At 41.6% G+C, this 24710-nt stretch overlaps 1 protein-coding gene across 2 annotated transcripts in view; it reads left to right on the top strand.

The window, feature by feature from the left end:
- LOC139566654 (storkhead-box protein 2-like) overlaps positions 1-24710 on the top strand; it is a 72550-nt gene that overhangs the window by 13090 nt on the left and 34750 nt on the right. Inside the window, exons 1-2 of one of the 2 annotated variants that reach the window (XM_071387911.1) lie at positions 14335-15719; positions 24551-24703. In XM_071387911.1, the coding sequence (XP_071244012.1) occupies positions 15536-15719; positions 24551-24703 (337 nt within the window). In that variant the 5' untranslated portion in view covers positions 14335-15535. Of the gene's footprint in view, positions 1-14334; positions 15720-24550; positions 24704-24710 lie in introns of those variants that run through there. The other variant, XM_071387909.1, reaches the window with a different exon arrangement.

The raw sequence follows: 24710 nt of genomic DNA on the forward strand, positions 1-24710 counted from the left end.
TTTATGTAGGATACTTTATTTAGCACTGTATTTTTCTACAGATTTGTGTTTACTTGGTGGATCACAATAATATAACAAAAGCTTTGGATGGGTCACACAATGCCAAGCTTTTTGTCGCCTGCTCTATCATTTGTATTTGTATTTATTAGGGATCCCCATTAGCTGCTGCCAGCACATTAAAACACTTACATTACACATAAAACAAAAGATGAAACAGTACATCATATAATATTATTATAATATCATGCATATCTACAATACAAAATGTATAATATCACCATACAACAATATTACAATGTGTGCGTATGCGTGTGTCTGTACCTTTGTGTGTGTCTCCTCAAAGTCCCCGCTGTTCCGTAAGGTGTATTTTTCAGTGGTAGAAAAAGTATGCAATTGTCATACTTAGGGATCCCGAGTGGCACAGCAGTCTAAGGCACTGCATCTCAGTGCTAGAAACGTCACTACAGACACCCTGGTTTGAATCCAGGCTGTATCACAACCAGCCGTGATTGGAAGTCCCACAAGGCGGCACACAATTGGCCCAGTGTCGTCCGTGTTTGGCCGGTGTAGGCCGTCATTGTAAATAAGAATTGTTTCTTAACTGACTTGCTTAGTTAAATAAACATTCAATATTTTTTTTAAATTTAAAGTAAAGATATCTTAATAGAAAATGACTCAAGTAAAAGTGAAAGTCACCCAGTAAAATGCTACTTGAGTAAAAGTATTTGGTTTTAATTATACTTAAGTATCAAAAGTAAAATTCACTTCAAATTCCTTATATTATGCAAACCAGATGGCACCATTTTCTTGTTTTTGAAAAAATGTACAATAAGCAAGGGGCAAACTCCAACACTCAGATGTAATTTACAAAGAAAGCTTTTGTGTTTAGTGAGTCCGCCAGATTAGAGGCAGTAGAGATAACCAGGGATGTTCTCTTGATATTGTGTGGACCCTTTTCCTGCTTTGCATTCAAAATGTAACGAGTACTTTTGGGTGTCAGGGAAAATGTATGTAGTAAAAAGTACATTATTTTCTTTAGAAATGTAATGAAGTAAAAGTTGTCAAAAATATAAATAGTAACGTACAGATAACCCAAAAAACAACTTAAGTAGTACTTTAAAGTCTTTTAACTTAAGTACTTTACACCACTGGTATTTTTACCTGTTTTTCAAAATCTGATTCTACTGCTTGCATCAGTTGATGTGGAATAGAGTTCAATGTAGTCATGTCTCTATGTAGTACTGTGCACCTGTTCTGGACTTGGGGATTGTGAAGAGACCTCTGGTGGCATGTCTTGTGGGGTATGCATCATGGCTTTCCTGGCTGTAAATACATTAGACATCACTCCCAGATCCCTTAGTTACCTCACAAGGGCAACAATCATAACCACATAACGTCATCTAAAGTTACTTTGAAATGATTTGTGCATGCAGAAAAGTTTAATAGTTTAATATCCTCAAATTGTGTTTTAGAACAGACATTTAAAGTCAATTGAACACTTGGGTTGAACAAGGATCTGGAGAAAGTACTCAGCAAAAAATACAGAGGTTAATTAATTTTTCACAGTTTTAATCCATTGTTATGATGAGCAGGTTACAGATGACTGAAGTTTCGATGTCAAGCTGATGTCTTCCTCAGAGTGACCCAACACTTGCACTCAACTCCTATTTAGAGCCTAGTGCCCTGTTGAGACACAACTACGTGAAAATAAACATAAGGTTTGGAGAAAATGTGGGCAATTTTACCCTGCGAGGGGCCAATGTGGGGGCAGGCTCCACCTGATTCTACTAATCTAAGTTTTAATGGAAGACAATGAGCTGTCACACCCTGACCTTAGAGAGCCTTTTTATGTCTCTATTTGGTTTGGTCAGGGTGTGATTTGGGGTGGGCATTCTATGTTTTCGTTTTCTATGATTTTGTATTTCTATGTTTTGGCCGGGTATGGTTCTCAATCAGGGACAGCTGTCTATCGTTGTCTCTGATTGGGAACCATACTTAGGTAGCCCTTTTCCCTCCTTTCAGTGTGGAAAGTTGTCTTTGTTTGTGGCACTATAGCCTTAAGCTTCACGGTCGTTTTTGTATTGTTTATTGTTTTTTTGTCGGCGTCATCATCCTAATAAAAAGGAATATTGACGCTCACCACGCTGCGCTTTGGTCCTCTTCATTCGACGGCCGTGACATGAGCCTTCATGGAAGACAATGATTCATTGGATGAGTCATAGAATTAGGTGTGTTACTGCTGGCTAGACCAAAAACCTTCACCCACAGATTTCCCACACCAGATCTATAGCGATCTATACAGTAGTGATGTGTGACATCTTGGAGCAGGCGTAGTTTCTCAGAGATGTAGTACCTTATGCCCCATGACATGTCGGCTTGCCCCCTGAGGTCAATGTGGAAATTGAGAATTATTTTGAAAATAAAGGTGTTGGAAATATGCTTTTAATTTGTAAGGCCTTCTCAACCCCTAACCTGTTTCTACTTGAACGTTCACTGTAGTTTTGAAAGACAAAATTACAGACCTGTAAATAATAGTCCACATCCTGGATGTCTCTGATGTGGAATGGAAAGTTTTCTGTATTTACCCTCATTAGAACACTTCCTTCATTATGATAATGCCAGCAAATGGGGATACTCGGAAAACTAAAAGTACTGCATTTGGAAATGTTTTTTAGGTACATGTTTATTTTTTAAATTGTGTGGATGTTTGTTTGGAATAAAAACTGGCAAAAGTTTCTTCACTTGTCGTGGCAACAAAATGTGTTGAATTGTAATTGTTTTCAAATTGTAATTGTTTTCCCAGGCAGCCCACATTGACAAAGCCATAGAGGGAAGTTGATGCTGCACTGACCTCAATGGCTGATATCAAGTAGCAGTAGCTCTTCAGGTGTGGTTGCACATTGAATTAGGCAAAATAAATAGTATTCGTTGTCTCACACACATACTTACTCTTTTCAACTTCGGCCCAACAGTACGTTGGTCCCTAGCCTAATACTGACCATATTTTGACTTATAGTGTATGTTTCCCATACAGAGGTTTCATAGAAGTCTAGATATTCTCCATTGATGATGCTTCTTAGTCCAGGACAAGGCTTAATCTGTGTCCTGTAAACTGGACAGATTAAGCCTAGTTCAGGACTGAAAAGCATTCTGAATGGAGAATCTCTGTCTCGGAAACCAGCCCCCTAGGCTATTCATTTAGCAGGGTGAGATTGCTAGTATTGCATTTTGTCGCTGCAGTCACCTTGCTTAAAACCTGAAGATGATTATCAAGGCCAAGTGCACAATGTTTCTTTTAAGACCCCTAACACTGTACATGTACTTCTGATTCGCCGGCTAAGGGGATGACTCAACTAAGGGGATTCCTGCCAGGGTCATGTTCATTAGGGCATAGCCCTGCAACGGAAAATGAAAACAAGAGTTTCTTATATATTTTTTTACTGTATTTTTATTTAACTATATTAACAATATTGGAGAGGTTCAGGTAGTAACTTCCTGTTTCACCGTTTTTTCCACTGTTTTGTGCCTACTGAACACCACCCGGGATGTATATATTCACTAGGAATCAAACGGAAGCCGAAATGGGGAGGCACCTAGCTGAATTTGTCCATTAAGAAACACATTTTTCTTGCAAAACGTTTTGCTACGGTGTGCACTAATATATTCACACCTTTGGGTTTGGTCAGCAGCCACCAGGGGGCACAACACTTGGTTGCATATGAACAGTGGCCCATCTTTTGAGTTCTGTGTGACCAGATGCATATTTCAGAGAAAATACTAAAGACACGCTCTGTAAGGTGGACCAAATATCAAAGAGTGGGCCTGACCACCAATCAAAATGTGAACATTGCAAATGCGTCACACTACATTTTCACTGCTCAATGAATGCCATTTCATAGAAATCTAACTTTTTGTTGTGATTTAATAGTCATCATCTGTTTGCAAACTTTCCAAGTGCCGTAAGACAACAAAAACATAAATAACTTTGGTTATCACCAGGTGAGAGAGTTGTACTAATTTATTAATTCATATTCTTTAAACAACTCCAGAGGTCTACAGTGTTTCCTCAATTGAAACACACGCTCATCAGTAGAAAGAAATCCCAAATGCTTGCAAAGTATGTATTTAATAGAATAGTGTTTGAAAGTACATTCCATATACACAACAATGGCTGTTTCAAATGAGTCATTGCATGTAATTCAAATACAGCAGATATGTATTTGACCCATAGCTGGCTCACTGGTGTGGAACTGAATTGATCTGAAAATTGTTGTACTCTACAATGCCTGTCTTCTGCAGAAATCTACATATTTCTCATACAGCAGCTTCAAAGTGTCAGTATTGTATTGTATTGCTTTTCCTGTGCGTCTGCTGTGTGCCTGGCTCTGTCTGTTTGTCTGTGGTCTGTTCCGTGTCTATAGCTCCAACAACAACTCTTGGCTCTTTTTAAGGGATGGCACTCCGTAGCAGCTATGAGATCATCGGACTGGGTTGTCATGGCTACGGGCGCTGTTGCAGCACGATTGAGAAATAAGATGGCTGGCTTGTTGCGTCTCCCCCCTCCTCTCTTCCTCTCCTCTTTTCTCTTTGGTATGAATGAACTTCAGAAAACTTGACAGCGTCCCCTCTATCCCCCTCCCTCCCTCCCTCATCTCCTCCTTCATCCCTCCCTCATTTCTCCCTCCATCTATACTCATGAGTCAGCAGGCTCTGCAGCAAGCAATGGCCGCCATGCTATAGAGACAATGACTGGGTGCTCCATTGTGAGCTGGGGTTTGCGTTCACACTCAAAAGAGCCCTTTGAGGGTTTTCAACAAAAACAAACATGCTTTAAGGAAGGCTCCGTTTCTGGAGTGGTTGGCCAAGTCCTTGCTGATCAATGCACAGTCGCAGTGTCAGTCTGTGGAAACTTACTGTCGTTGGCCATACAGAGGTATGATCTTACTTTGAGACGGTTTGCTACAGCAGGAAAATAATCCTGAAGCAACAGGAATTGTGAATTATTATGTGGATTATTGTAGGGGTTGATACATTTTTCTTTATGGCAAATCAAGTCTGAAACGTCACAAAGTGGAAATTAAAAACTTTAAAAGCCTTTTTAAAACTCAAATAGGCAAGTTTGCATTTCCTACAAGAACTGGGTGTGAGTAAGTACACAGTAGCAATCAAAAGTTTGGACACCTACTCATTCAAGGTTTTGTTTCTTTATTTTAAATTTTTTCTACATTGTAGAATAATAGTGAAGACATCAACTATGAAATAACACATATGGAATCATGTAGTAACCCAAAAAGTTTTTTTTTTTACAGTCGCAAAAACCATCAAGCGCTATGATGAAACTGGCTCTCACCAATTTGTAAGTCGCTCTGGATAAGAGCGTCTGCTAAATGACTTAAATGTAAAAATGAGGACCGACACAGGAAAGGAAGACCCAGAGTTACCTCTGCTGCAGAGGATAACTTCATTAGAGTTACCAGACTCAGATATTGCAGCCCAAATAAACGCTTCACAGAGTTCAAGTAACAGACACATCTCAACATCAATTGTTCAGAGGAGACTGCGTGAATCAAGCCTTCATGGTCGAGTTGCTTAGACCGGTGGAAATCTGTCCTTTGGTCTGATGAGTCCAACTTTGAGATTTTTGTTTCCAACTTCCATGTCTTTGTGAGACGCAGAGTATGTGAACGGATGATCTCTGCATGTGCGGTTTCCACCGTGAAGCATGGAGGAGGAGGTGTGATGGTGTAGAGGTGCGTTGCTGGTGACACTGTCTGTGATTTATTTAGAATTCAAGACACACTTAACGAGCATGGCTACCACAGCATTCTGCAGCGATACGCCATCCCATCTGGTTTGCTCTGAGTGGGACTATCATTTGTTTTTCAACAGGACAATAACCCAACACACCTCCAGGCTGTGTAAGGGCTATTTGACCAAGAAGGAGAGTGATGGAGTGCTGCATCAGATGACCTGGCCTCCACAATCACCCGACCTCAACCCAATTGAGATGGTTTGTGATGAGTTGGACAGCAGAGTGAAGGAAAAGCAGCCAACAAGTGCTCAGCATATGTGGGAACTCCTTCAAGACTGTAGGGAAATAATTCCAGGTGAAGCTTGTTGAGAGAGTGCCAAGAGTGTGCAAAGCTGTCATCGAGGCAAAGGGTGGCTACTTTGAAGTATCTTTCATAGTTTGATGTCTTCACTATTATTATACAATGTAGAAAATAGTAAAAATAATGAAAAACCCTTGAATGAGCAGGTGTGTCCAAACTTCTGACTGGTACTCTAGGTGGAAGGCTAATCTGTGATTGATCAATTTATCTAACCCAAAACATGTTTGAAAGTGTGACAAAAGTGTCAATGGCTGTGTATTTTAGGCATACTGTACAGTCCGTCATAGGGTTTCTTCTGTTGACATGGTGTCGCCACATGTTACTGGGATGGCAAGGACCATGTAAGGTCATGTACTACCATTAGAGGGCAAAATAGGGTAATTAATCGAGAGGAGGCTATGACCACACTCAAACGCATGAACACGGATGAAATCGTATATGACGTATATCATTGTCCGTTTTTGTCAGTCAAAGGGGAATGGGAAAGGGGATACCTAGTCAGTTGTACAACTGAATGCATTCAACTTAAATGTGTCTTCCACATTTAACCCAACCCCTCTGAATCAGAGAGGTGTGGAGGGCTGCCTTAATCGACATCCACGTCTTCGGCGCCCGGTGAACAGTGGGTTAACTGCCTTGCTCAGGGGCAGAACGACAGATTTTTACCTTGTCAGCTCGGGGATTCGATCCACTAACCTTTCGGTTACTGGCCCAACGCTCCTACCTACCAAAAAGTACAACTCAAGTCAACTATTTGGCAACGGACTGTCATTGAAAAAGCATTGGCTTCATCCGAAAATCTCAGACACAAAATCCCAGTGTGCCGATGGCCTACAAGTACGGCCACACCGAGATACATGAGCATGGATAAAATCGTATATGACGTACATTGGTCCGTTTTTGTCTGTCAACTCATCTCTACTTTTTTGGGACGAGTTGCATACTTTAATGCAGACATATTGTGCGACTCTTTTATAGACAATCGTCTCTGGTGTCATTCATCTGGCAACAGATGACTCATATTAAAAAAACATTGGTTTAATCGGAATTTGCAGACACAAGATCTGTGTGGCCGTACCATGAGAGAACTACTGCCCCCTCTCATTGAAGCCACGGAGTTCAAGGCTGACCGTGGTACTGCAGGCATTGTTAGCAGAAAACAGGATCCCCTATTATAGTGAATGGAAAAATTCACTATATTTACACAATCTTCGTGTAAATAAAAAAGTGGTTTGAAGATAATAATGGCACCAATAATTGCTTTTAAAACACCAAATGTATGTCCTTGAACCTATAATTTTAAAATTGCACACAGAAAAAGTTATAAGGATAATTTATTTGCTACTCAATGAGGTGGCAGCACTGAGCTAACCTGCAACGTCACTTCCTGGAGCTCAAACTGCACATGTTATGTCTCCATGAGATGCCATCTTAACCGACTTAATTTGGCTTCAATGCCTATTGAGTCTTCAGAAAGGAATGAATGGTGTCACGTGATCGATGGCTTTGACCATTCACATATATAGTCATTGAGTCCTACCCTTAAGAAGATCAGATTGGTGAGTGGCGAAAACTTTCCCGGCAGGCAAAACTGGTTGCAATTATGTATTTTTAGCAAACAGAAAAATATGTATTTACCTGGTTGTAACAGAGACTTGTTGGATCAGGTTATATGACGTCCTTTCAACAAGAACCAGTTTAAAAACTAAAATGTACATAATGTGCTGAATTTTGCCAGCTGGGTCCCCTGTTTGATTGACTTACAATTCATGCATATCCAAAAGTGTGTTTAAAGTTGGGGGCACAAGATAAATATCGTATATAGTGTACCTTTTATGTACTGTATAACTAGCCAAAATATGGTTTAGTTTACTTACCCACAGCATAAGCGTCGTTGCTAAAGATTAATATTTTTTCCTTTGAGGGTATCCTATGTTGTGGACATGCGGGAGGATGCAAATTGGCAAGAGCCAAAAAGGGCAATCTTGGCAGATTTGGCTACTGCTGATATCTGTTTAGGACGGATATGGTCTTGTTGTTTATAATAATAACAATGTATTTTTGTTAAGGGACAGAAACAATTGAAACATTGACACATTGAATTTTGTGACTTGCCTAGTTAAATAAAGGTTAAACAAATTTAAATTAAAATACCATTCAGAAGCATTGCACCATCATGCTTTAGCTTGCACTAATGTAAAGCCCATCGGTCCCTAGATGGGCTTGAACATCGTAGAAAGGAAAGGTAGAAAAATGATGTCATCTTGCTGAATCTACATTAAAGCCCCAGTGCAGTCAAAATTCAGTTTTCCTGAAACTAACACGGCACAAGTGTGGAACATTTTATCAGTGTTATTTCCTGATAGTTGCTGGTTGAAAATACAATCTACAACAGGTTTTGCATGGGTGGAGTTATGGCCTGTCTAGTGACATCACCAGGCGGTATACGTTAATAGACCAATAACAAAGAGATTTCCAAACCTACAGTATATTTGGAGTTCCATCTTTGTTGCCTAGTCTCACTAAAAGTAAAGCGGATGTTGTAGCGTTTGCTTCCCTTATAGCCCGCCAGAAGATCTTGCTTAACTGGAAATCCTTCAAACCTCCCACTATATCATCTTGGTTGAAAGATCTAATGTCTTTTCTACACTTAGGAAAAAAGTATGTTTGTTAACGAGAAATTTGTAGAGTGGTTGAAAAGAGTTTTAATGACTCCAACCTAAGTGTATGTAAACTTCCGACTTCAACTGTATCTGCCAATAACTGCTAGTTTTCAGATTACATATCCCTCCCATTAGGCCCCTCCACACTCTAAAAAGTAGAGTGTGGAGGGGCCTGGAGTATCCTTTAGGGGTTCTTCAAGTTGAAACTATGGGGGAACCCCTATAAGTTCTTCGAAGAACCCTTTATAATGGTTCCTCAAAGAACCTTTTTAGCGTTCTTTGTCCCTCCATTATAAAAAATATTTAAATAATAACAACATTGATTTCATTAATTCATTGTTTATTTAGTGCCACCACAAATGTGAATTCATATTTACAAAACAATTTCCCAAACAAAACACATTACAAAATTGCAACATTTCTGCAGACATGTCAGACCATAATAAATAATACATTTACTTTGTATAGTGCTTTTCATTACATTAAAAAAAAATTGTGATGTACAATAAAAACAACAAATTAAAATTAATCATAGGTAAACTAACAATATTGTAGACTTGATGCTAAATACAGATTTTTTAGCTTTGTGTGTCCAACAACCACTTAGTTATGTTAGGAAGTTTGACATCTTTATGACCGGCCCTGGTAACTTCACCCCAACTTCACCTATTCCCAAAACATAGTAATTTAAGAACATAAGTGTTTTTCTGACATTTTTGGGAAATTTAACAGAAAATAACAGCCCTAGCAGAGCCCCAAGTCCCATTCGAACATCCTCTAGGGCGTGGATGTTCTCCCCATCAAAGGCCAGCGTGATTTCACTCATGGTGACATGGATTTCCGCCCATGTGCAGTAAAGGAGTGGGGAGCGGTGAAATCTGTGTCAACAAAAGTAAGAAAAGATGAATACACAGCTGTAGTTTTATATAAGCATGCACACTTATGTTTATGAAGAAACAGACTATTTGTGCATAGCCATACCTTGTCACGGACATAAAGGCCACTCGGGTCATCATTGAAGAGGTATGGCAAGAGCAGGATCGCTGCTGTGGTCTCGAGTCCTAGTAAAGTAAAGCAATGATCTTACTACACTTGCTAATTTTATTACAAAATACCTTAGAGAAATGGAAGGAATAAGAGCAAATACCTCTTCTGTATTGTCCTTCAGGGACGGTCAAAATAGCAGGATGATGTCCTCACCCCTGCCTCGCCTCTCTACCTCTGCTAGTCCTTGAATTATCTTTTTGTCTCTATCCATTCCATGGACTTGATTCATTTCTGAGAAGGCCTGAAAAGATAATTTGCACACATTTGTATGCTAATAGATTTCAGTTTGTATTGACTACTATGTAGGTTAAATGCACACTTCAAATGCAGCTGTCATACAACATATCCGTACCTTCTTCTTGATCCCAATTGCATTGTGTCCATGTTCTGTCTTATAAGAATTTCAAAGGAAGAGAAAATGTGTCAAAAAATAGTCGTTTCCAAAAGTTTTGAGAATGACACCAATATTCATTTTTACAGTCTGCTGCCTCAGTTTGTATGATGGCAATTTGCATATACTCCAGAATGTTATGAAGAGTGATCAGATGAATTGCAATTAATTACAAAGTCCCTCTTTGCCATGCAAATAAACGGAATCCCCCAAAAACATTTCTACTGCATTTCAGCCCTGCCACAAAAGGACCAGCTGACATCATGTCAGTGATTCTCTCGTTAACACAGGTGTGAGTGTTGACGAGGACAAGGCTGGAGATCACTCTGTTATGCTGATTGAGTTTGAATAACAGACTGGAAGCTTCAAAAGGAGGGTGGTGCTTGTAATTGGGATCAAGAAGAAGGTACGGATATGTTGTATGACAGCTGCATTTGAAGTGTGCATTTAACCTACATAGTAGTCAATACAAACTGAATCATTGTTCTTCCTCTGTCAACAATGGTTACCTGCAAGGAAACACGTGCCGTCATCATTGCTTTGCACAAAAAGGGCTTCACAGGCAAGGATATTGCTGCCAGTAAGATTGCACCTAAATCAACCATTTATCGGATCATCAAGAACTTCAAGGAGAGCAGTTCAATTGTTGTGAAGAAGGCTTCAGGGTGCCCAAGAAAGTCCAGCAAGCGCCAAGACCGTCTCCTAAAGTTGATTCAGCTGCGGGATCGGTGCACCACCAGTACAGAGCTTGCTCAGGAATGGCAGCAGGCAGGGGTGAGTGCATCTGCACGCACAGTGAGGCGAAGACTTTTGGAGGATGGCCTGGTGTCAAGAAGGGCAGCAAAGAAGCCACTTCTCTCCAGGAAAAACATCAGGGACAGACTGATATTCTGCAGAAGGTACAGGGATTGGGCTGCTGAGGAAAGTCATTTTGTCTGATGAATCCCCTTTCCGATTGTTTGGGGCATCCGGAAAAAAGCTTGTCCGGAGGAGACAAGGTGAGCGCTACCATCAGTCCTGTGTCATGCCAACAGTAAAGCATTCTGAGACCATTCATGTGTGGGGTTGCTTCTCAGCCAAGGGAGTGGGCTCACTCACAATTTTGCCTAAGAACACAGCCATGAATAAAGAATGGTACCAACACATCCTCCAAGAGCAACTTCTCCCAACCATCCAGGAACAGTTTGGTGACGAACAATGCCTTTTCCAGCATGATGGAGCACCTTGCCATAAGGCAAAAGTGATAACTAAGTGGCTTGGGGAACAAAACATTGATATTTTGGCCAGGAAACTCCCCAGACCTTAATCCCATTGAGAACTTGTGGTCAATCCTCAGGAGGCGGGTGGACAAACAAAAACCCACACATTCTGACAAACTCCAAGCATTGATTATGCAAGAATGGGCTGCCATCAGTCAGGATGTGGCCCAGAAGTTAATTGACAGCATGCTAGGGTGGATTGCAGAGATCTTGAAAAATAAGGGTCAACACTGCAAATATTGACTCTTTTCATCAACATCATGTAATTGTCAATAAAAGGCTTTGACACTTATGAAATGCTTGTAATTATACTTCAGTATTCCATAGTAACATCTGACAAAAATATCTAAAGACACTGAAGCAGCAAACTTTGTGGAAATTAGTATTTGTGTCATTCTCAAAATATTTGGCCACGACTGTAGTCTTACAAGCATTAAAAAATATATATACTACAGTTCAAAAGTTTGGGCCTACTTAGAAATGTCCTTGTTTTTGAAAGAAAAGCAATTTTATTTTATTTGAAAATAACACCAAATTGATCAGAAATACAGTGTAGACATTGTTTATTGTAAATGACTATTGTAGCTGGAAACTGCAGATTTTTTTTAATGGACTTCTTTTGGCTCATATCCTGTTAACGGGATCGATTTGACAACAGCCAGTGAAACTGCAGGGCGCCAAATTCAAACAACAGAAATCTCATAATTAAAATTTCTCAAACATACAAGTATTATACACCATTTTTAAGATAAACTCGTTGTTAATCCCACCACAGTGTCCGATTTCAAAAAGGCTTTACGACGAAAGCATACCATGCGATTATGTTAGGTCAGTACCTAGTCACAAAAAACACAGACATTTTTCCAGCCAAAGAGAGGAGTCACAAAAAGCAGAAATAGAGATAAAATTAATCACTAACCTTTGATGATGTTCATCAGATAGCACTCATAGGACTTCATGTTACACAATACATGTATGTTTTGTTCGAGAAAGTTCATATTTATATCCAAAAATCTCAGTTTACATTGGCGCGTTATGTTCAGTAATGTTTTGCTTCCAAAACATCCGGGGATTTTGCAGAGAGCCAAATCAATTTACAGAAATACTCATCATAAATGTTGATGAAAATCCAAGTGTTATGCATGGAATTAAAGATATACTACTCCTTAATGCAACCACTGTGTCAGATTTCAAAAAAGCTTTACAGCGAAAGCACACCATGGAATAATCTGAGTACAGCGCTCAGGCACCAAAACAAGCCATACAGATACCCGCCATGTTGTGGAGTCAACAAAAGTCAGAAATAGCATTATAAATATTCACTTACCTTTGATGATCTTCATCGGAATGCACTCCCAGGAATCCCAGTTCCACAATAAATGTTAGTTTTGTTCGATAAAGTCCATAATTTATGTCCAAATACCTCCTTTTTGTTTGTGTGTTTAGTCCAGTAATCCAAATGCGCAGGCACTAGGTCCAGACAAAGTCAAAAAAGTTATATTACAGTTCTTAGAAACATGTCAAACAATGTATATAATCAATCTTTAGGATGTTTGATCATAAATCTCCAATAATGTTTCAACCGGACAATTTTTTTATCTTTAGAAATGAAAAGGAACACAGCTCGCTCTCACGGCCGCACGCCTGACTTAGCTCATGGCATTCTATCAGACACCTGATTCAAACAGCTCGTATTTGCTCCCCCTTCATAGTAGAAGCCTGAAACAACGTTCTAAAGACTGTTGACATCTAGTGGAAGCCTTAGGAAGTGCAATACGACCCCATAGACACTGTATATTGGATAGGCAAAGACTTGAAAACCTACAAACCTCAGATTTCCCACTTCCTGGTTGTACAACTGATGTACAACACATCTGGCACAACTGTTGTGATACAACAGAGTTTGTCTGCATAAATCTAATTACACAAGTGTTGTGGAGACACTGCACAATGGTTGTGTAAACATTTTGTGTGCAGACAAACTCTCCATTGTATCACAAAAATATCAGTTGTACCTCAGTTGTTCAACCTGAGTGTGTATGGGGTCTTTGTGGGTGGGGGGAAGCTGCGTATCCTCATGCCTCTAATCCCTATCACCTCAAAGATACAAACCTCAGAGTTAAGGACTGACTGGTCTACCAAATGTTGTTGTTGAACTACGACATTTATTAAACACAAAAAAAATGGGCTTCTGTAGGCTAGATAAATGTAGATACGGTCTTACTGTATGATCAAGATGGGACCCCTTTAAGTTGTCTTCAGTTTCACTTACAAGTGGGAATAGGGGAAATAAATCCTAAGCATGACTTTTGAAGGAAGTATCCCTGTTGTGTTTAAAACATTTAATGATTGTAAGCCAAGTAAAAGTATATGCGGTTTTGAATAGAAATAAGAAATGTGAAATCGATGTGAATATGGATGAAGCAAATCCTTGATGGTGTTTCTGTTGTATTTTTTAATACCATTCAGTGGTGATATAGAGGTGCTAACAATTTGACCACTTTCTGTGTCAATCTAGTAGCAGAGCTTTCATAGGCTGGGCCATAAGCTGGGGTGGAGCCAAGCTTTGGGGGTTGTTCAGTTGCATGTAATGCAGGACAGTTCTTCAATTAGCATGGGACATGTCTCAAGAGGGGAAGAGAGGGAGAGGGTCTCATGCTTATCCTGCCCCCTTTCCTGCAGTGGCACTGCACAGCTGAGAGAGAGAGTTAGAGAGACAGCTGAGAGAGAGAGTTAGAGAGGGAGGGAGAGAAAGAGAGAGGGGTGGTTAAAAAAACACTCAGCCAGAGGCTGTCTCATCATTAGTCCCTTTATCCTACTGGAATACATTTCTTGCAGGACACATGTGGTTGCTGCATCTTTGTGTGTGTGGATGTTGTTATTTTCTTTCTTCTCCGCTATACTTCTGTCCTCGGCCTCTCCCTCTCACTCGCTCTCTCGTTTCCTCTACCCCTCCCATCATCTCAGTCACCCAGACACAGACACACGCACAATCTCGCGCAGTGGGCAGGCACGCGCGCACACACACTCACACACACACACACACCCTTTCTTGAGGTTCTGGGAGCAGCGGCAGCTGCGGTGGTTAGCGTTGAAATACATTGGCCGTTGACTGGAGTTAGCTGCAGCTCTGTTGGTTGAATGAATGGATGATCCAACGAGCCTCTTAGGATTGGATTCTCGTATTGGATTTTCACGAGAGAGGAGGATATCTATTCTGGGATTTGTTTTATTTCTATGCGCTCCATTCTATGCGCCTTTTTTCTCTCCCCACCCTTTCCAGGTGTGGTGTCGTCGAGGACGAGCGGGTCTTGCGCGGTGGATTTGGCCTCCGCTACACTGCAATCTGTAGAGTTTTTCAGTGGAGGTCAGGGTAAAGGGCGCTATTCTTTCTCTTTTTTTCCTCAAAGGGGGGCTCTTTTGTTTAGCTCCCATGGTGAATTGAGCTATTGTCGGAGAACAGCCTCTACAGCTAAGCTGCCGTTTCTCTACCCATCTATTCCCTCTCCTCCCCCTCCCCCAATTCCCCTCCACCTAAAAAAAACTCCATTCACCTGAACCAACCCCCCTCCAACCTTCCTTTCCCATACCTCCATCTCTCTTCGCCATCCTCTCTCCTTGCCTCCCATGCCCCATTTTCTTCATCCTTACCCCTGCCACCCCCTCCCCTTCCGCAGCATAGCGGCTACGTAATGCGCCTCCCAACGCATGCGAACAGGGATGCTACAAATGGTGGTTCGGACTGATCGCTAACATAAAAAAAGGGTGATGCCTGGCGCAACCACCACCGCCGCAATGGATCAGCCCGGGAAAACACAGCAGATGCCAATCCACCGCAGTCTGGATTGAGAGGCGGCTGTAGTAGCTTGCCTGTGGATGTGAATGACTAAACGTGCGTGTGTGTGTATGCAAGCGTGCACGCTGGTCCTCCGTCATGTCTCTCGCCTGATCCCTTGCACGGGGCGACCCTGCTGATGTGGGGGAGGCACTAAGCCTCAGGTTGGCCTCCCCCCGAACCCAGTAGTAGCCCCCGTGGCAGGCCGCTTGCCCCTGGGGGTCGCTATGAAGAATACCCGCAGCACCAACCTGCGGCGGGCCTGGCCCAGTTCGGACCTGTCCGAGCGGCAGCCGGAGCGCACCCGCTCCCGGAGCGAGAAGGACTTCCGTCTCCAGCAGAAACACCACCACACTCCCCCTCCTCCACCGCACATCTCACCAGGCCCCCCCCAGGGCTACCAAATGCCAGGTGAGTCTGACAGCAAGCCCCACCACAACCACTACCATCCCTAACTCACCAATTTGTCTGATGTTGGCAAGCGTGTGTAAAGTTGTACGTAGGGGTGAGGGTTAGTAACGTCTCGGTTTCTTCCCAGACAATATTATTCTAAGACTACTATGGGGTTTCTATGGATATGGAATATGTGAGGACAAAGGGTAGAGTTTGTGAGCGTCTGTGTTCTGTAATGTGAAATATATTTTTTAAGTTGAAGTGACATAGTTAAAAGGGTAAAGACAATATTGGAATTGAATAGTCCCAGGCAAGGATATTGCATCATGGCGGTTGATTATTTATTAATTAGAACGTTAATATTAGGATTTTAGTACAACCAAGGGCCGAAAAGGGAAGCAATGGGATGTTGTTGGAGCTAAATCTTTGAAACCCTCTCATCACATAGGTTTTTCTTTCCCCTTGATTCATGGGTTGAGCCGTAAGGGATCTGCATATCCATATGGCATGCATGTTTCTGTGAGATGCTTGTCCATCTAGTATTGTTGTGTGAAGTGTCAGATAGGACTGTGATATGGGGTATCAGTGAAAATGTAGTTCATGGTCTCTGTTTTTAATGACACCGTGGTACATTTTAAAGGGATATTTCAGCAAAATTGCATATTTAGATGTTTGTTTCCTTACCTTAAAAGCAGTCTATGTACAAGGATTACAATCCACACGTTGCTTTTGTTTAACCTCCCCCGGTTAGCATGTAGAAGTCATCCCAAAATAATTTAAAACCAAGTCATTGTTGTGCAATTCAATTAATTTTAGAGATGTTTTGGCATGAAATATAAAATATTCTAAACGGGGAGTTTGATTTTCATTGGCGTGACTTGTTTAAGTTGTAATGTTACATCACAGACTAACTAGCTACATGATCTCCTTGCTTGACAAGCTAGCTAATTTATTAGCCAGTGTTAGCTAATTTATTAGCCAACATCAGCGACCTATACTGAACAAAAATAAAAACGCAACATGTGAAGTGTTGGTTCAATGTTTCATGAGCTGAAATAAAAGATCCCAGAAATATTCGTATTTCTCTCAAATGTTGTGCACAAATTTGTTTACATCCCTGTTAGTGAGCATTTCTCCTTTGCCAAGATAATCCATGCAACTGACAGGTGTAGCATATCAAAAAGCTGATTAAACAGCATGATCATTACATAGGTGCACCTTGTACTGGGGACAATAAAAGGCCACTCTAAAATGTGCAGTTTTGTCACACAACACAATGCCACAGATGTCTCAAGTTTTGAGGAAGTGTGCAATTGGCATGCTGACTGCATGAATGTCCACCAGAGCTGTTGCCAGAGAATTGAATGCTCATTTCTCTACCATAAGCTGCCTCTAATGTTGTTTTAGAGAATTTGGCAGTACATCCAAACAGCCCCACAACCGCAGACCACATGTAACCACGCCAGCCCAAGAACTCCACATCCGGCTTCTTCACCTGCGGGATCGTCTGAGACCAGCCACCTGGACAGCTGATGAAACTGTGGGTTTGCACAACCGAATAATTTCTGCAGGGATTTCTAAGGGAAGCTCATCTGCGTGCTCGTCGTCCTTACCAGGGTCTTGACCTGACTGCAGTTTGGCATCGTAACCGACTTCAGTGGGCAAATGTTCACCTCCGATGGCCACTGGCACGCTGCAGAAGTGTGTTCTTCAAGGATGAATCCCGGTTTCAACTGTACCGGGGAGATGGCAGACAGCATGTATGGCATAGTGTGGGCGAGCAGTTCGCTGATATCAACGTTGTGAACAGAGTGCCCCGTGTTGCTGTGGGATTCTGGTATGAGCAGGCATAAACTACGAACAACAAACAAAATAGCATTTTATCGATGTCAGTTTGAATGCACGGTCAAATCAATGGGTCAAATCAAGGCCAGTCCATTTGGGACTAAATGGACCAAACATAGATAACTATTTTTGGGCCAAATCAAGGCCAGCCCAAAAATCAACAGCCCAATAAAGGCCAGGGTGGACCAACCTCATTTCAACCAATAATCAATGTCCATGGACGTCCTGTGTCAGTCTGTACTCACTTGGTGGGTGTAGATGGGTGATCTGTAGAAACAGAAAGCCAAACCAGCAATTAGGTAGGTGAAAATAAGTCCTTTTTAGGGATCTCAACTATGAATCTCATTGGATGGTACTTCAATAATTAATGACATGTAACAGGATGAATTTGAATAAATGACATATGATAATCAACCTTTACTCACAGAACTTTCGTAAGACTTAAATTTTTAGAGAAGAATAACTTTGACAGGGTTTCTCACCCGTCAACTGATTGTTGTTAGCTGATTCAGAATTTGAAAAGTCCCCAAAATCATAGAGGAAATAAGAACTGTACTAGCCCCTTTTTAGTTGTAGGTAGGCCTACCTCTGTTGAAAGTAGAACCCCTTTCACACCAAAATCTGGGTCATAACTATGTCAACTCTAACCCAGAATTTTGTGTGGCCTACTTGACCCCATTCATACTAGCCTCGGCTCCCAGGTTTCGCTCATGTTGTTCTTAAAAGCCTGGGGAAGTTTATATTGAAGAGTAGGTATGAGTGGTGCTCTGATTGCTTGTGGCTGCTGACTTATTGGTTGTGAATAGATGTGATTTTTCAAAAACAACCACCACCCTATCCTCCTTCATTCTTCAGAACTGCAAATTATCCAGAGGAAGCTACAGTGCTAGCAAGCTATTATTTAGAAAATTAACATTTCAGCAATTGTTTTGGTTGCAATTTCACTACCCCAGGTCGGAACTAGAGAATATGATTGACTATTTGGTTTCCAATCTCCCGCCTGTTTCACCCTCTAATCCTCTGACTGACAATAACTTTCAGAGGCTTTCATACCAAAGGTATCGCTCTCTGTGGCTGACCCGAGGAAAACTCTAAAAAGAGTGAATACTCACAAATCCCCGGCCCAGATGGCATCCGAGTGTGTGCTGACCAGTTGGCGGGCGTCTTCTCTGACATCTTCAACCTGTCCCTGTCCCAGTCCCAGGCTGTAGTCCCCACTTGCTTCAGGGAGATCGTCATCATCCCAGTGCCCAAGAAAACCAAGGTGCCATGCCCGAATTACTATTGCCCCGTTGCACTCACCCCTGGCATCATGAAGTGCTTCGAGAGGCTGGTCATGGCCTACATCAAGGCCAGCATGCCAGGTACACTGGACCAAATCCAATTTGCTTAGCGCTCAAACAGATCCAATGTAAATAGTCCGGGTGGCCATTTGATTAATTGTTCAGAAGTCTTATGGCTTGGGGATAGAAGTTGTTAAGGGGCGGTATGCGAATTGGAGTGGTCTAGGGTATCCGGGAGGATGCTGTTGATGTGAGCCATGACCAGCACTTTATGGCTACCAACGTGAGTGCTACGGGGCGGTAATAATTTCGACAGGTTATCTTCACTTACTTGGGCAGAGGGACTATGATGGTTTGCTTGAAACATGTAGGTATTACAGACTCGGTCAGGGAGAGGTTGAAAATGTCAGTGAAGACACTTGCCAGTTGGTTCGCACATGCTTTGAGTACACGTCCTGGTAATCCGTCTGGCCCCGCGGCTTTGTGAATGTTGACCTGTTTAAATGTCTTGCTCACATCGGCTACCGAGAGCGTTAGCACACAGTCGTCCAGAACAGCTGGTGCTCTTGTGCATGCTTCAGTGTTGCTTGCCTCGAAACGAGCATAAAAGGCATTTAGCTCATCTGGTAGGCTTGCGTCACTAGGCAGCTCGTGTCTGGGGTTCCCTTTTGTAATCCGCTTCTGGATGAGCATTTTCTTGTTTGCTTATGGCCTCATAGAGTTGGTTGAGTGCGGTCTGTGGTGGTAAATAGACGGCTCCGAATAATATAGATGAGAACTCTCTTCGTAGATGAGTTTATCATAAGGTACTAGGCTAGCTTTGGTGTACCAAGACATTTCTGGCCAAGACATTTCTAAGTGACCCCAAACTTTTGAACGGTAGTGTACATATTTAGCAGATGTTATTGTGGGTGTAGCGAAATGCTTGTGTTCCTAGCTCCAACAGTGCAGTAGTATCTAACAATTCACAGCAATACACACAAATCTAAAAGTAAAAGAATGGAAGTAAGAAATATATAAATATTAGAATGAGCAATGTCTGAGTGGCATTGACTAGAATACAGTATATACATATGAAATGAGTAAAACAGTATGTAACATTATTAAAGTGTCTAGTGTTCCATGTCTATGTACATAGGGCAGCAGGCTCTAAGGTACAGGGTTAAGTAGACGGCTAGTAATATCATGTTATGCTATGGATGGTTTTGGGGGAATTATGTTGCATATCAATCCATACATTTTAACAAATGTTCTCAGCCATAAACAAGCATAACGGACGGCAGCACCTGCTTGACCCCCTGCGTTTCGCCACCCTCCACCGATGGGCCCCTAGTGGTCCCAGCATACCTTTCTATGGTTGCGTTTCAATTCCCCTCTCCATAAGTGTGCATTTCTACACTCCCCATCATGGATCTAAAACATTGGACTGGTGAAAGAATAGGCTGGAGAGAGTTCCACTATTGTTCTCACACCAGACCACTCCTTTTTAAATCATTGAGGAGACACTTAAGATGGGGACACTTGGGGACACTTAAGATGAGGCAAGGTACTTTAGATGGCCATGCTGGGTATAACACATATACAGTGGGGCAAAAAAGTATTTAGTCAGCCACCAATTGTGCAAGTTCTCCCACTTAAAAAGATGAGAGAGGCCTGTAATTATCATCATATGTACAGTTCAACTATGACAGACAAAATTAGAGAAAAAAAATCCAGAAAATCACATTGTACGATTTTTTATGAATTTATTTGCAAATTATGGTGGAAAATAAGTATTTGGTCAATAACAAAAGTTTATCTCAATACTTTGTTATATACCCAAATATTTTACAATCCAGGTGTGCAAAGCCCTTAGAGACTTACCCAGAAAGACTCACAGCTGTAATTGCTGCCAAAAGCGAATCTAATATGTATTGACTTGAATACTTATGTAAATTAGATATTTCTGTATTTCATTTTTTATCAATTTGCTATTTAATACATTTTGAATTCAGGCTGTAACACAATAAAATGTTGAATAAGTCAAGGGGTATGAATACTTTCTGAAGGCACTGTAAGCACTGCAGAAGCAGATGTGCTTGTAATCTAACATTTGACTGTCTGTTTGTCTTTGTGAAGTAGAGCTGGGCCCGGTTTCCCAAAAGCATCTGAAGGCTAAACGTTATTTCTGGCTCAATTCTTGGCTAGGACCGTGTGGACCTGGGCCCCAGCTGCAGCTGAGGCGTGGGTAGAGAAATGAGGCCATGGTAGTGCTGTGGTGTTAGCCAGCCCTCTCTGTAGTAATACGTATAGAGGAGAGGGAGGAGGCTGCGTGTGAGTAAGCCCTTGTTCCCCGCCTCCAGTCAGCTGTTTGAGTTGTAGAAAATCAGTCAGCCACTAAGATGACGCCTCTTAAGCCTCTGGAACGGGTACTGTATATCTCTCTCTCTCTCTCACTCTCTCTCTCTCACTCTCTCTCACTCATTCACTTCGGGCCAAATCCTAATTACAGTTACGTGCAACTTGAATGCTCATTCAAATATTCAATATACAGTACATCAATAAAGGATTCGTTGTCTCTCTCCACATTCATATACTGAACGAGGCTACACATAATCACCCTCATTCTGGCCATCCTAGAGGCTGACATCAATGACTAACCTCCTGTAGGATTTCCTCAGGATGATTGTATACAAGGGTAGCAGAGAGGAGCTTGACATATGGAAGCATTAATAGCTCTCTCTTCTCTGCATTCTTCAAACATGGACTGTGTACAGGCAGCAGAGTTGTCATTGTTGATGTTCTTAGTAATGACAGTGCAAGAACCCAGTTGTTACTGTACAAATTACGTTATTTTGCTTTTACGAGAAGCTGTAAATTCTAGATGGCATCTGAAAAATGAAGGAAATTTGGTCAAATGTGACAGGTGAATAATAGAAACACTGGTGTCCTGTCCGGCAAGAATAAATTAATGAATGCAAAGCTTAACTGCCCTGTTTTAGTCATTGGACCTGTGTTAGCCTCAATTACTTCTTGTGGATGAATTACCTGACGCATTAAAACATGGGCTGTGAAACAGGAAATGTCGGTTCAATTTTATAAATGTCGACAATTTGTTCATTCGACATGGTGGGGTCTTTTTGGTATGTGGGAATTTAACAGAAAAATACATTTGTATGTGCACTACATCATCACGCACAGCCCGTATTGTTTAATGCAGATTTTTAAATATTCAGCCTGAAAATCTGTCGCCAATTGGATGGAAATTCACCTAATATGGTGAAAATAGTTTTGTTCTACCAGTTTTCATCACTAGCTAGGTTTCCACCCACAAAAAAAAAAGTGCATTTACCAGAAGTAGTGTGTTTCCATCAAACTGGCTTGTTGCGAATAGCAAGCTGTGTGTAATGAATAAATACTTAAAAAAAATACTTTGTCCTATAACTTTTCATTTATCGAATAAAAACAGAAGTTCTTTGTATTTCTATCCCATGTTTTATTTTGTCAATGGTTTTGCCACAAAAAGCCTTGCGATAAATGGCAAATTTGCCCATGCACTCTTGCCAATAGCTCGCAGATATAGTGCAGAGGGTACATTATGAGATTATGGATAAGAGCAACATAATATTTATTTTTCAAATGGCAGCCAAACACAAATTAAGCATACGAATTAAGACACTTGATATTTATTGGAAATGAGCATCAATCTCATCACCGTGCACTTTCACCACCATGTGAAGTTCATCATTTATTTCATCTGTAGCCTAATAAATTGTGCATTCTTTTCCAAGTCATAGTCAGTGGACCACACAGCATCAATTGACTGTAGTTTACTTGACAGTTATTCTATCAACAATAGAATAAAAAAAAGCTTTTCCACTGCCGTTGTCGCATGATCTATTTCACTGACTAAAAAATCATTCCTCCCTGTTGAACGCACATTGTTTTGTCGACATTTAGGGAAGTTTACTGTTTCCGTCATGCCTATAGTGATTTTTTTCATTTATTTATCCGACACGTACTTGACTCGCATAAAAATGGTTGTATGGAACATGGTTATAGTCACATAAGCATTCGGTCCATTTCCAATATATCATTGGGCTGTTGATACTGTATGAGCGACACCAAGGATAAATAGTATTTATTGGTGGACTATATATACCAAACATTAGGAACACCTTCCTAATATTGGGTTGCATCCCTGCCCTTTGCCCTCAGAACATCCTCAATTTATCGAAACCGTTCCACAGGAATGCTGGCCCATTTTGACTTCAATGCTTCCCGCAGTTGTATTTATTAGGGATCCCCATTAGCTTCTACCAAGGCAGCAGCTACTGTTCCTGGGGTCCAAACACATTAAGGTACTTACATCACACATAAAACAAAATATAAATGGTACATAATAAGACATTATTACACCACTACATATCTACAATACAAAATGTATAATACCACCATACAACAATATTACAATATACGTGTGCTAGCGCTTGTGTGCATGCGCCTGTGTCTGTACCTGTGCGTGTGTGTGTGTGTGTGTGTGTGTGTGTCTTCACAGTACCCACTGTTCCATAAGGTGTATTTTTATCTGTTTTTAAATCTGATTCTACTTCTTGCATCAGTTACCTGATGTGGAATAGAGTTCCATGTAGTCATGCCTCTATGTAGTAATGTGCGCCTCCCATAGTCTGTTCTGGACTTGGGGAATGTGAAGAGACCGCTGGTGGCATATCTTGTGGGGTATGCATGGGGATCCGAGCTGTGTGCTAGTAGTTGTCTAGTTGGCTGGATGTTCTTTGGGTGGTGGACCATTCTTGATACACATGGGAAACTGTTGAATGCAAAAAACCCAACAGCATTGCAGTTCTTGACACAAACCGGTGCGCCTGGCACCTACAACCATTCCCCGTTTAAAGGTACTTCAATATTTTGTCTTGCCCATTCACCCTCTGAATGGCACACATACACAATCCATGTCTCAATTGTCTCAAGGCTTAAAAATCCTTCTTTAACCTGTCTCCTTCCCTTCACCCTTCATTTGGCTCCGAGTGGTGCAGTGGTCTAAGACACTGCATCTCAGTGCAAGAGATCACTGCAGTACCTGGTTTGATTCCAGTCTGCATCACATCTGGCCGTGATAGGGAGTCCCATAGGGCGGCGCACAATTGGCCCAGCGTCGTCCGGGTTTGGCCGGGGTAGGCTTCATTGTAAATAATAATTTGTTATTAGGACTAGTTAACTTAGAACCGGGCTCAGAGTATTCACGCTTGGGTTTCTGAAGGCTTATGCTTTTTAATATAGTGGGATCTGGCTAAATGTGTGGTGAGAGAAGGCAGGGATATTATATAGGGGAGAGTGGAGCTCAATTTATCCCAATCTCCCCGACAGATGATCACCTTTGTGCCTCCTTAATTGAAATGGCTTAAAAATGATAGCGCTATTTTAACCATATGAAGCGATACTAGTTCTGGGAGGAGACTCAGTCATCAGGTGACAGCCAACTGGTGGAACGGGACAGAACGCCCACAGCATCAGCTGAGCTTTGCTACCATTCAGATTTGGTCAGTTACTGAATCCCGGGGCTGTATTATGTAGGAGTGCTGCTCTAGGATCAGTTTAGCCTTTTAAATCATAGTGATTATAAGATTATTATGGACAGGAGGGACTGGATTCTAGATCAGCACTCCTACTCTGAGACCCACAGTTCATTCACTGACTCTTGTCTGTTTCTCCCTACTGCAGGTGATGTGTCTCCCATCAGCATGTCTCCTATCAGCCAGTCCCAGTTCATCCCACTGGGGGAGATCCTGTGTCTGGCTATCTCAGCCATGAACTCTGCTCGCAAGCCCGTCAGCCAGGAGGCCCTGATGGAACATCTCGCCACCTGCTTCCCAGGTAAAGT

This window comes from Salvelinus alpinus, chromosome 39 (assembly GCF_045679555.1).
Source record: "Salvelinus alpinus chromosome 39, SLU_Salpinus.1, whole genome shotgun sequence".
NCBI classification, from domain to species: domain Eukaryota; kingdom Metazoa; phylum Chordata; class Actinopteri; order Salmoniformes; family Salmonidae; genus Salvelinus; species Salvelinus alpinus.